Source organism: Solanum stenotomum, chromosome 3, assembly GCF_019186545.1.
Source record: "Solanum stenotomum isolate F172 chromosome 3, ASM1918654v1, whole genome shotgun sequence".
Classification (NCBI taxonomy): Eukaryota; Viridiplantae; Streptophyta; class Magnoliopsida; order Solanales; family Solanaceae; genus Solanum; species Solanum stenotomum.
The window spans coordinates 48867121-48881775 of record NC_064284.1 but is presented as its reverse complement, the minus strand read 5'-3'; the positions used below and the strand labels follow the sequence as shown (position 1 = coordinate 48881775).

The 14655-nt window shown below is 37.0% G+C and overlaps 1 protein-coding gene across 1 annotated transcript; it reads right to left on the bottom strand.

Moving 5' to 3' along the window:
* Window positions 1-12889: 12889 nt before the first annotated feature.
* Window positions 12890-13489, bottom strand: LOC125859003 (uncharacterized). The gene is made up of 2 exons (XM_049538756.1): window positions 13289-13489; window positions 12890-13096 (listed from the first exon to the last, which is right to left on the bottom strand). The coding sequence occupies exons 1-2, from the start codon at window positions 13487-13489 to the stop codon at window positions 12890-12892; spliced, it is 408 nt and encodes a 135-aa protein (XP_049394713.1).
* Window positions 13490-14655: the final 1166 nt, after the last annotated feature.

The following is a 14655-nucleotide window of genomic DNA, read 5'->3' as shown; positions in this document are numbered from 1 at the left end:
GGGGTGTTTTTCCTAATTGTTTTAACCATGTACTACGTCATTTTACTCCTAGATCTAAGCCTTATAAATACTCTTCACCCTTAGAAATTAACCCCCAATTTATCCATTCTCTTAAATTCCGTAAACCTTTCCAAAAATCCACTCTGTAGATCGAGGAAGAAGACGCTAGGGTTCGTCAACTTCAAGTATCATTTATTCATCATTTCTTAGGGCTTCAATCAAGTGGGTGTAGTAAGTTCATCAATGGGTTCCAATTACCCATTGAGTCCCCAAAGTTTCTTCAATACTCCAATTCAATTTCTCAGAATTGATTAGGTTTTCACTCAATTCCACATGAGTTCTATTTGTATGGATTCAATTGATTTATTATGATCTTATTATGATAATTTGGACTTATTAGCATTCTTTTCAACTAATTCCATGTGAACCCATGCATTGATTTATGAAGATTGACTATGAACCCTAATTTACATGAATTTATGAATAAGCTTGAATCTATGAATGTACTTTTATGAAGTCATGCATATTTTCATGAAATAAATGTGCATGCCTTATGTAAGCTTATATATGGAGGTATCTATATGTTCTGTAAAGCTTGGACACATGACATGAATGGCATCTAGATTTTCCCTCAATTCTTTTCAGTCTATTTTTCTAATTTAGGTCTTGATTAGTGTGGTATCCGGATATCATCAATGATTATATACTATGCTTTCAAAACTATTTCCATTAGCAGTAGGGCATTCTTAGCATCAAGTTAATGACTATGGGCCTTAAAAATCTATTTTGAAAAGATCACAAATGGTGAAAGGTTTTCTCACTCATGGTCTAAAGAGCTATCCATAATGTTTCTAGCTTAGATTAGTATCTTATTGTACTTTTCCATGGATGATATAATAAGTATGATTAACAACTATTCCATGAAATTTATGCTTAGCACCGAGTTGACTAGCGGCGAAAACCCATGTCCCCTAAACAATGTGCCACCATAGGATGATTGTCTCAGATAGACATTATCTAGTAGATCCACTTTACCCTAAGATTATGGTTCTTACCTATGAAAGTAAGGAAAACCCTTTTCCATGTAGGGCAGACAATAGATTCCATGTTATAGCTCGCATGGTCTATATGTTAGTTAATGGTAAACTTCCCACAAAATAAACAAAATTAATTACCAAGGTTTTATGAAGATTGCTTTATGATTTAAAGATTCATTGACCATGTTCATGATTTATGAGTATTCTTAAATGATTTTACTACGTGTTAACTTGGTCATGCATTTCATGTTTTCTTATGTCTCCTTATGATCACGTTTCATATTTTATTGCATTCCCCTTATATTTAGTAAAATCCATGTACTAATGCATACTTGTGCCCACATTATTTCATTCATGTAGGGCTTTACGAGTCTTCTCCTTCGGTTTGTGGCTAGTTGATTGTACTAGAGACTTTGAAGATTGATGAGTCATCATGTTTTGAGGACCGAGACTCTTTAACTTCTTTATGCCATTTTCATTTCATATTTTTATGTGATGTATGGGTTACGTCCCAATCACTTCTTTGTTATATTCCATGACTTTGAGATTTATGTCTACACTTTCTCTTATGTCAAACTCTTATCACTTCTTTGATGTATTACATGACTTTGAGACTTGTGTTTAGACTTTTGCTTATTACAAAATCTTTTATATGAATGCTACTTTTACATATTTTGTTTCTATTATCTTGTATGATGTATCTATGTGAGTTGTGTAGGGCCTCTCAATGTCTTATACACCATGTCATGTCTAGGGTGTACTTTGGGTCATGCCATGTTATCTCCGCTTGATGCTCGGTAGAGGTTAATTAGTGTAGTTCCATAGTTGCAATTTAGGTTTGATGTATATTATTTCCTTGAAAATAGAGATTACACGTTGGATCTATTGGGCTTATTTCTGCATCAAAAGAGAGAATATAGTAAGGTATTGGGTTGTTTAGTTATGCTCATAGATAAGACTGAAAGGAGAATCTATGAACTGATGCTATGAGATTGAAAATGGATTAATGTTATTGAAGATGACCTAGCCTATCCATGAATGTATAGCACTATAGATCAACACAATTAACCTTATGTGATATCAATTTCCAATCCCCACAATCCTAGATTTCTTGTTAATTATTTGAATTTCTAAAATCATTGTTTAATTATGGCTATTGATAAAAAAAAGCCTTTTCGTATATTTGGCTGAATCATCTACCCAATGTTCTTATTGCTACGAATGAATTAATTTACATTAAAAATTTCTTGATAGAATTCTTTGTGCTATATCATTATTTGTGAGGGCAGTTTTTCATGTAACCAAAATAATGCTACAACTTCTTCAATTAAGAAGAATGTTTGGGTGTTTAGATCATTAAGACTCCTATAAATAATTTCAAAACTATGTGGATGTGTGTGGGCCATTTGTGCTCGAAAAGCTCTAACAAGAGTCCATAAGGTTGAGGTTATTCCCTTTCTCTTTAATGAGTGAAACTACAAGGTGGTTTGCAGAATTGGTAAATAAGTCTTCATTTCTTGGGAGGAGTTGAATCAAGACTTCTTGGGACTGAACCAAAACTTCAAGATAATTGAAGGTTAACCTCTACATGAAACATGGTTGCGGTTCCCAAAATTATTCTTGCAATGCCCAACACATGGTTTCCTAGACCATTTGTTATTGTAGTACTTCTATTGTAGAGTTGATTCAATCAACAAAGGTGTGGCAGATCAACATGCCTAATGTGGGTTGATGCAATAACCATATGAGGTAGCATCATTGTTGTTTGATGAAATGACAAAGGTAAACCGTACATAGAATACTAGAGTGGACCACGTGTCTTCATTACAACTGAGCATAAGTAAGGAAAAAATTGAGAAAGAACATGAGCGAGATGACAACATGGCCAAAATGATGGTTCAAATCAATTTGTTGTCCAAGCATGTCATGGGAAGTGGATTAAAATCGGTGAATGTGGTTAGATAAAGGATTTAGAAGTGTCCAGAGGATGCCAAGATTTAGGCATTTATACAATGAGAAAGTACAATATTTGAGAAACCAAATGAAGTGTTCTCTCCTAAACTACCAACACCAAGGTGGGAACCTAGGTTGGAACAAGGAAATAGCTAGTTGTTGGAAAAATTGGAGAGATAGGGAGGTTGAGACAGATAGGTATATTCCTCTCCATGATCATCCATGACCAAAAGAATCAACTAATCCAGAAGGGAACCAAACCCAGTACAGGCTTACAAGGATATTCAACATGTTAAAGGATCTGACAAGATAGTGAAGAAACTGAAAAATGACTTCTCCACCTTATCTCAAACTGTGACCTCTCATTTTGTGTCTATCAACAGTTGGAGATTCAAATGTGCCAAATATCCACCTATCTCATTCCAAGGAAAAAAGGAATATTGCCTAGTGATACCATACCAAACCCCAACAATGATTGTTGAGAAATTGAAAGCTATGTCGTGCTACAACGTTAAATATGTTGCTTCATGAGAAGCAACCCATGTTTTTATTTTTATTTTATTTCGTTCTATAATGTGTGTTGTCAGTGCAGATTGAAAGGAAGTAAAAGTGTTTTGATGGAAAAAGTTGTTAATGCCAAAACAATATCGGTGATCCACCGAAGGCATTATGTGTTCTCATTCTTGTCCACTCTTTGAAATGGAAAATATGAACAAGTGAACTGTCAAATTAGGTTATTTGAGCTCTAAATGGCGATCCACCAAAGTGTACTATGCAGACTCCATCGAATTTGCCAAATAGGTTTGGTATTCATTCAGGCTTCTTTGGTGAGCTTCGACTCCTTCAACTATTCACAAAATGCATTCGACGACATTAGTCGTAGAACACCAAATGCACGTGGCATAAAAATGCCATGTGCCATTTCATTTCCAAAAAGAAACCTTTTGATACCTTTGAATTCTTTTTCTTTCGTAAGCTTTCAATGCCATATTTTAGTAAGAGAGTTCCTCACATTTGTTCGTTTGAGTACTTAGAGTATATTTGTATTGCTTGCATTGCAACCCAACCCTACATTCCCTCATTTTCTGTAATTTGTCTACTTGAGTTTGATGTTTGCATCTCAACTTGTTGTTTGTGCTTAAAATTATGTTTTTAGATATGGGCTACAAGCCATTTGAAGTATATTGTTGGTTGAGTTGATTGTGTAATGCTACATAGATCATATTGAACTGTCCCCATAAGTTAGATGGTTGAAACCTTGCCTAATCTTGCCAAAATTGATTGTGTTTATTAAATGTTAAAATTGAGTCCTCATATGTACTGGGTCATGGATGAATTTCATCAGGGTGAAGTGTGATTAGCCTAACGATGCTTTGATTGAATTTTTTTGCCCAATGATAGATGAAATGATGACTTTCTTAAGGGTAAAACCATCAATTGGAGTGGTAATTGTGTTATTAGGGGAATGTCTGAGTACCCTTGGGTAGAAAATTCATTTGGGTAGATTGTATAGTTGTTGGGGCGTTGGGTACTGTTGCATATTGTGATTTGTTTTGTGAAAATACACATTTGGCTGAACATTGCCTATTCGATGGGCTTTTCTTAGTCCGCCAAGGAAGTTAGGAAAATTGCCGAGTTGGAATTGACTCCACCCATCATTCCCGAGTTCTTAAAAATTATATATTGTCCATTTTGGCAAGCTCACCTAACATGTTAGGTGGACTGCGTTCCTAGTAGGCGAGCCTCAAAATATTTTTGAACTGTGTTAGATTTTTTATTTTGATTTCAAATAACATTAATTGATTTGATGTTTGTATGATTGTGCTTTGCAGGATATGGTTTAAACTAAGGGAAAACAGGTGGTGACTTCTAATATGGTGTAAGACATAGACTCTTCTCCTCTTCTTTTTCCTTTGAAAAGGCACATGGGTATTATGATCAATGAGCCATCTGAGACTCCTCTCCCGTAACCAACCATTCTACACACTACTAAACGTGTGAGTGAGCAACCTAAAAAGGTTGTTACTAGAAAAAAGAATGGCCGTCAGGTTCAAGTTGGTGTAACCCTCTTCTACTGAGGCACCCATTTCTCGTGTTCCTTAGGTGATTGCTCCAAGATCCCTCAATAAGCTCAAGGATGCTCATGAGCATACTATTATTTAGAAGAGGTGACTCTTCATAGATGATGTCATCGGTGACTACCTGGTGATATGGGACACTATCCAATTTTACATGATTGAGGGGTTTACCAAACCTAAAAATCCTTATGTTCTAGCCTGAGTAAAATAATTTTATAGTTCTTACAAACAAGCATTACCTAAGAAGAGAAAGGGTACAATGCAAATTCCCTTAAAAAAGGTTGAAGTGTGTGGAAAGATATTTAATGTCACGTGGTGCCATCAACATTGATTTAGGCACCCTATCAAACTGGACTGTCATGTTTACATTGCACATGCATCATGACCTTACCTCTCTCAAGGGATGGTTGGCACCACTCATCTCCGGCATTTCTCCACTTTGGATGGCTGACAGTGCGAGAATAGAAATGATGGAGTTGAATGTTCGGGCATGGTACTGGTTTGGGTTTATTAGCAATAATATAATGCCATTACAAATTTAGTCCATCCTTCGGCATCCAAAGGTTGTCTTTGCGGCTACTATAATTTATAGAGAAAATGGAAATGTGGGGAAAATAATTATTAAAGAGATACTATTGACAGCCAAGCGAGAGAAAATCTCTCATCCTTTTTTGGTCTTGATCACACAACTTTGTGAAGATGCAAGAGTTCCGTTTGTGGAGAAGACTGATGTGAGGATCACCTCGGCCTCCTCCAATGATATCTGGATGATGCAGCTCGAAAGAAGACACACCAGTGAGAAACTACGCCTATGGTTGATCCTACCACTTTTGATTCCGAGGCCAGTCCATGCACTCCTGTTGTAGAACAATCAGTTATACCCCAGCCTTCCTCAATACCTTCTACTTTCGCTGGTATTGTTGCACCTACCCCCACTCCTATCTCCTGCCACTTGATCGAGGCCATGATTTATTAAATTGACAATCTAGCTCTGTTTGCGGATGTGAGGGTTGCGACGGTTGAGAAGGACTTGCCCTCGAAGATTGATAGCGCCATTGAGGTTGTCTTAGCCCTTTTGAGAGTTAGGTTGGCTTAGTGAGAGGCCATTATTGAGGCACATGGTGTGTGATTGGATAACCTTAGGGTGAGAATGGAAAAGTGAGAGAAGGTAGAGGGCAGCTATTGGCAGTCTAAGGGGTTGATGTAGACCAGTTGTAGTCTATGGACATCTCTAGGCTGTGAGGGAGGGTTTCTTTTCCTGATCCGCCCATGACTGTACCTACTCATATGCCTAGTGTTGATGTTCCTTCTGGTGTTGCTAAACAGTCAAGTGTTGATGATACCATAGTTATTTACACTGGTGATGAGAGAGAGGATGATAGAGCCGTTGATGATTTGGTTGAAGAGACTGATGAGAAAAAGTTGAGGAGAGAGTAGGATGAGCAGAGGATTGTAGAGACACTGTTAAAGTTGTAGGACATTGAAGAGATGATGGTCCACGCGAAATTGGATAGATCTCTGGAGGATACCTCCGTAATTAGAACCAGTAGACTTAGAGTCTCTTTTAACTCTACCATAACTCCTACTGATATGTCGGGCATGCATTGGTTGAGCCTCCATTGCTTCCTCTAGTGATTATATTGCCAGGATCTGAAGCACCAAATGATGCCACTCCGCATGAGACTATTTCACATGGATGATACCAATATGAGATTTTATGAACTCATGCTATGAGATCGAAAGATAATGAGTGTTATTGAAGATGACCTAGCCTATCCATGAATTGTTAGCACTATAGAGTAACATGATTACCCCTATTTGATATCAATTTGTAATCCCCACATTGCTGGATTTCTTATTGCTTATTTGAATTTCTAAAATATTTGTTTAATTGTGACCATTCATAACAAAACCATTTTCATAAATTTGGTGGATTCATCCACCAAAATAATATTATTGCTAAAAATGAATTAATTTACATTGCAAATTTTTTGTTAGAATTCTTTGCACTATATCATTCTCTATGGGATTTGACCCCAAACTCTTACTTGTGTATTATATATTGACTATGACGTCATACTCTTTGGATTTGTTTTAGAGAGTAGCTTTAGCATTATCAATGGACTAAGGGGTAGTCCCATTAACTTCCAAGATGCCCAGTGAAGTGATCACCTGAGCTGTCACCTGTGAAGAAGCTAGAGCAGGTGCAACTGTCTCTTAAATTTGTACCTCTGCCTCGTTAGTGGGGTTGAACCTGATCTCACACGTGGTCAGTAGTTGGAACTGTAGGTGTGACTCATTTTCTTCTCTTGCCTCAAATCCCACAGCTAGATTTAATAGCAATTGGTTTGGTAACCTAGGCTCTAGCCTCACCTGAATGTGTTCTCACTTTTTGAGGAGAAAAGATTTAAAGAGTCAATACCAAGTAGGATCACCAAATACCAATTGGAATCAAGAAATAGCACAAAGGATAGAAAGAAGTGAGTTTTCCTGATATCTTGTAGACTTTTCAAAATAAGTTTAGAGGTCTGTGTACCATTATGCCAGACTCTACTAGATATATTTTAGTATGATGAGTTCAACAAACTAAGCATTGTGATATCAAACATGGTACAACCCAAGCGTCGTGACTGACATCCACACCTTACATGTCCTGACTGATATATACACCCAACCCTTAATGGACAGAAAAATATTAAATATCCGAACTCATGCAACATTATTGGAATCTAGGAGGAAATATAAAATCATAAAAAGAATGAAGTCAAAGTCTTTGAATTAAATAAGTTGTAGAAATCTAAATAAATATGCTTAGAATTCAAAAGTCATTGTTCGAAAACATCTAACTAAAATGTCGAAGAGTAGCAATAAATAAAGAATAACTAGTGCCAATGTCTCAAAAGAAAAACATCAGAAATAAGAGGGTCCAACAGCCCAAACAAACGTATCTCACCTTCAGATCCGAAAAACATGGCTAAGTACAGGGTCTAGTATATTCCACTTGATCATAGTCTGCACTAAAAAGAAAGTGCACAAGTAGCATCATTAAATTGTTTTTGTACTGGTAAGCATTATAGGGTGACTAAGATTAGTAATAGATATATAATTATAGTTAAATCAAGTAGACAATTAATTCCACATAGTCAACACGCAAGTCATAAGAATCATTACAAGTACACATATCTCAAGGTATAAGTGGAATGAATCGCTACTCATTATCATCCTTTGAAGATAATATAACCATCACCCACTAAATGACCAGGTACACAATATTCAAATAAACACTAAGAAAATCAATAGTGTCATGAAAATCATATTCATCATGGCCATGTAGTTATATAAGCATTACATCTGGCAAAAATCACCTACATATATCTCAAAATCATAAGTCTCACTCTTATTGTATACATATGCTAAAGGGTCTTAATATTTCTCAGCTAGTACTGACCTACAAGAAATACTAGGCATCCATGTATCATACCAACATAGTACCCGATCTAATCACACACGTAACTACTCATTTCAAAGCTCATATTGGACTTGAGCTACTCATTATCTGAACATTAAGTGTATTCTCCTTGTATATACATATTTCAGTATGCTAACTTGCCATTTATCTCTAAGGATAACACATCAAGTAGAGGATAATTGATAATGCTCAACTACACTTCATCTGATTGTAAGTGTAGGCAGTCACAAGCAAGTATAAAGCCAATTAAGAGCTGGCGTCGATCTCATAGGGAGAGATACGGTAAACAAATCGATTATGACGTGAATGGAGTGTTATAATTGCTTGTAGAAGTAGACATTTTCTAAACAATTAAAGTAAATGACAGGGTTTGACAATTAACATTAATTTAGGGGGGGAGGGGGATTTGAGTGAACAATTAACAACTATGAACAAACGGGGGTAATCAAGTAGAGGGGGATCCATTGGAGTGTAATTGAGTGAACGTCAATTTCCCTAAATGGGTGATTATTCCTTACTAAAAATCACCGAATCTTAGTGGGAAGACAAGAGTTTTGGTGTAATAGTCATTTCTCAATCAACTATCACGAATCAAGCGAGTTCTCTCGAACCTTGACAAGCATGACAAATGTAAACAACCCAATACCTCAATTAATCTACACTATCAAGCTAGATTGGTATGATTTAATTTAGACCCACTTTATCAAGCTAAATCTACAATAACCCAATCAGTACAATTATCAATTGATCGTTTTAACTCTAAAACATCTTTCTCATGCAAGCTTAGAATACTAGGCTACAATTGTATTTGCAACTACAATTCATCAATTAAAACTCAACTATTAATTGAACCCACTTTAAATCAACATCAAAATTAGTAAATACTAACACTCATAGGCTAATTGAAGAATTCAATCACATAATGACACCCCCAAGAATGTGGGTTTTAGCCAGACATGAAAAAGAACAAGAAATAGTGACCAACTATGCTTTCCATCAACTTGGGTAACAATCTATAAGTCTTCAAAATGCACAAATTTAGTTCCAAATAAAATAAACCCTAAGTCTCTACTCAAAAAGTGAAATAACAGTGTTAGGGATAAAAAAACCCAAAAATAGACAATATGGATACTTTCCAAAACCTTCAGAACTATGGAACTCTCTTTTTAAAATCTATTTTATATGCTTCCAGATGTTCAGTTTTGGAGCCACTCGGCAGAGTAAGTCGAGCTTCGCCGACCAAGTCGGCAATTCGCCGAGTACTCCTTTCCATCACATTCTGGGCTTGGCTTTTCGACACTTCCCTTTTGTGACTTTAGGTGATCAAAACTTCTATCCGATCCAGTTGGCACTTCAAGAATTACTCTTTCCATCGCCCAGTTGTCTTTGTCCATGGGCTGGCCTACTGGAACTTTTATTGATATGAAGAGTCACTCAGTGATTCATCGAGTGGCTTTGGTGATCATCAACCTTGCTTTTCTTCAGCTTTTTCAACTTTTTCACTCCTTTCTACCCAGTAATGTATCACGACCCAAGGGTACCCCTGAGATGTAACATGGTGTATAGAACCGCGAAGGACTCCATAAAAGCCACTTTGCCCTCAAGACATAAAGTAGTAGAACAATAAAGAGTAAAACAAAATTTAAGTTCAAAACAACTTTATATAAAAAACGGAAGTCTAACTCATGTCTAAACATAGTAATCTATTACAATTGAATGAAAAGTGGGCCTAGCCCCTAAATCAAGTTCAAAAGGAAATACAAAAGTGAAACTACAATAAGGAAAGTCCGTCCTTGAACCATGAGGACTCACCAAGCTCAAAAAGAGATCAAAGTTCAAGCTCTAGCCACTAGAATTGAAACCCTACCTGTCGGACCCTACATTTGGGATAAATGTAGGAAAGGGTATGTGTTAGTATAAAAATGCACTAAGTATGATAGCTATGCATAAAAAAATTTAAAACACATTAAGAAGGATATTTCGTTTCATGACATGCAATTTACCAATTAAAACATGATATAAGAGGGTTAGAAAACATAAGTCACATCATGGTCAATGCAACCTAAATCATCCTTAAACCTTTGAACACATACGATATACTTCTTTAAGTAACCTTAGTTCATTAGTCATCTTGTTGTGGGAGAATTAGCCTTAACCGACATAGAGACCATTTGAGCTAAAACAGAATCACTCGGTGTCTCCCACACTGAAAAGAGGTGTTCTACTTGCCTAAGGTAGAACTATGAACATTCTGGTTTAAGTGGATCCACTAGATAATCAACCTATGGGGGCACACAGTTCTAGGATAACGGGATTGCTACTAGAAACCCGACCTCTACTAATGGGAGAGCTTTCATCTCACAAGACTTTTTCTAGAAACCTGACCCTTACTAACGGGAGAGCTTCCATCTGAATGTCAATATCCACTCGGTGGTAAGTGTAATTTCCATGGAATATTATTTTCTTACTTATTATCATCATCCATTGGAAATAAATGTCATCTTTTCAATCCAAGCTAGTTCATTAGGATAACTCTTATTCATTGATTCAATTAGGTGATATTAGCCTTTTAACCTAAGAATCCTTTCTATGTGAGAAAACCATTCATATCATGGTTGTAAGTGTTTAATGAGAATAACCTTTCATCAACACAACAACAACAAGAACAACATTGGGACTTTACTCTAAAAGCATTCTTAAAACATCCACATAGGTTTCATAAGATCATGCATAACTTCATACTTTGCCTATTCAAGGTTCAAAGCTACTCTCAATCACCAAATCTAGAATTCTAGCATTAGATAGGGATTTTATCATAATTTCATGTAATTCTATTACTTTATGCTTAAGATTATAAAACTCATCTTTCATAATCAACATCCCAACTCTATGAGACCACAATTTGGAAAAGATGGGAGTTTGCATGAGTTCATAGGAGAAACATCATAAAAGCATTGTAAATCACCAATTCATACATATTTAAATATAATTAAACCATTCAGATCAATAATCAAAAGAACCCATGATGTTTGAGGAAAGCCGTAGATAATTGGGGGAATTCTACCTTTTGAAATAGAGGAATTTGGTGACTCCATGGGTGGAAGGAACCCATGGATGAAAGCTACTAGACCTCAAGTCCAATTGCCTATCTTCAATGGAGAATTTGAATCCTTTGCTTCAAACCCTACTTGAATCTTTTTCTTCTTCTTCTTCAAGTTCTAGAGAGAGAATATTTTAGAGGTGGTTTTGGTTTTCTTTTGGGATTTAGGAAAATTAATTAAGTGGGGGTAAATTTGGGGTTAAAAAGGCTTATACAGGGGGTTCTATATATACGAAAAATGACATATTATAGGAAATAATTAATTAGGAAAAGACCAAACTGCCCCTGAAATATTAATTGACATCAGTGACCCACAAACTCCAATCGATGGACCGTGGTCTGACCTATGGTCCGTCGTAGTGGATCGTCGATCATGGTCAGGAAGGTGATATTGGGATCTCAAACCACGGACCCTGACCACGGACCGTGGTCTGACCTACGGTCCATGGGTGGCGTCGTGGCCCTTGACCCTCAAACCCTTCCTAGGCAGGTCAACCACGCACAACACCTACGGTCCATGGTCCACTCCATGGGCCGTGGGTGGCCGACGTGGTCTAGAGCCTAGAACTTTCTAGAAATATGTTATTTTGGTCTTTTTGAATATGGGATGTTACAATATCTCCCCGTTGGGAACATTCATCCTCGAATGAGATTCAAATTGGTTCTAAAAGAGTATGAGAGGAACTAACAATCCAACCTATGATGCAATGCATACAACCAAAGAGGGACTATCGACTCCAAGCTAAGACATTCTCAAAACATCATAAGAGGGGTGAACTAATTCTATCAACCCATTATGCATGTAATGCGTATAATTAAGAAGAAAAAATCAACTCCAAACTCATCATACTCAAATGCATCAAAAAAGAACTAGGAACTACATTTAGCAACCCAATATGCAGGATATTGAAAAATTCTCATATCAAAGGAGGAACTACCTTCTCCCACTAAAAGCATGCTCAACACAATCTCATGGAGGCTTTATGCAATTCCTTCTCAAAGAGCATAACTAATGCATGTTCAACAATCATCTCATGAAGTCTATAGGAAACTCATACTCAATGTACCACAACATGAGGAAAATAAATAATAAAATTCATTCTTTCAAAATTTAACTTTCACAAGAGCATGCATAATCATAAGGAAATCATGGGATCACATAAATTACACATGACTCCTATTACTGAAAACTAACCAAGAGGAACTCATTACCTCAAGCTAGAGTAGGAGTAGAAGGAAAAAGATGAAGCTATCAGGACTTCATATCTGCCTCAGCCTCCCAATTAGCACCCTCAACTAAATGATTCCTCTGTAACACCTTCACAGAGGAAACATCCTTGTTTCTCAACTTTTTGACTTGCCAGTCTAAAATCTCAACCGATACCTCCTCATAAGCAAGATTCTCTTTAACCTCCAAACCCTCTAAGTAAACTATGGATGTTGGATCCCCAACAAATTTCTTCAACATAGAGACATGGAAAACCGGATGCACCGATGCAAACTCATTTGGCAAATCTAGCTCATATGCAACCTTGCCAACACACCTCTAAATCTCGTATGGGCCTACAAAATGGGGACTAAGCTTCCCTTTCTTTCCAAACCTCATAACACCCTTCATGGGTGAGATTTTCAAATAAACCCAATCATGCACCTCAAATTGTAGATCTCTCTTTCTACCATCAGCATAAGACTTTTTCCAACTTTGGGCCATTCTCAACCTCTTTTTAATAAGCCGAATCTTCTTTGTTGCCTCATGCACCAATTCCGGACCTATGAGAGCAACTTCACCCACCTCAAACAATCCTATAGGATATCTACACCTCCTACCATAGAGAGACTCAATTGGGGCCATATCAATACTTGAGTGATAACTGTTATTGTAAGCAAACTCAATTAACAGCAAATGGTCATCCCAATTACTCTTAAATTCTATCACACAATCCCTCAACATTTCTTCCAAAGTCCAAATAGTGCGCTCCACTTGCCTATCAGTTTGGGGGGTGATAAGTTGTTCTAAACTTAACTTTTTTACCAAGACCCTTTTGGAATGACATCTAAAACTATGAAGTAAATTGGGTACCTCGATTGGAAATTATTGACAAGGGTACTCCATGTAACCTTACCATCTCGTTCAAATACAAGTTAGCATAATTTCCACCGAATAGGAAACCTTGACGGGGATGAAATGAGCAGATCTAGTCATCCGATCAACTATTACCCAAATTGAGTCATGTTGTCACCGAGTATGTGGCAACCGTACAATAAAGTCCATATTCATGTATTCCCACTTCCAAGTAGGAATACCAATGTCTTGGGATAAACCTCCTGGTTTCTGATCTTCAACCTTCACTTGTTGATAATTTGGGCACTTATCCACAAATCCCACAATGTCCTTTTCATCCCATTCCACCAATAGATCTCCTGCAAATTTTGGTACATCTTGGTGGCTCTCGGGTGAATAGAATACCGAGAACTATAAGCTTTTACCAAGATCTGTCCTCTCAGTTCATCAATATTCAGTACACATAACCGACCTTGATACCTAAGTACGCCATCTCCCCCTTGGGAGAAAGCCTCAACAAACTTTTTAAGTAGCGCCACTTTCAATTCTACTAAAATTGGATCCACACCTTTCTTAGTGTTCACATCCCTAACAAAATACGATTTACCCGATACTAGTGGGTGCTATGGTTGTGGGAAGAATGATCACCAAGTGAGAAATTGTCCTAGTCTTACCGCTAGGGGAAGGGAGACAAAGCAAGCTTCTCTAAATGGCCCTAATTTTGATGCCCCAAAGAAGAACCGTTTCTATGCTCTTCAAGCTAACAAGGACAATAGAGCTAATCCGGATGAAGGTACCGGTAAGTTATAGTTCCTTCTGTTGTTTCATGATAGCCTTAGTTGGGTTTTCTCTTAAGTGGGGGATGGTTTGTTGAATAGAAAGGTTGTTGAGAGTGTTGATGTCCTCTTATTCAAGCTTGAGACTTAGAAATCCGTGAAGCTTGTTTCATGTTTTGG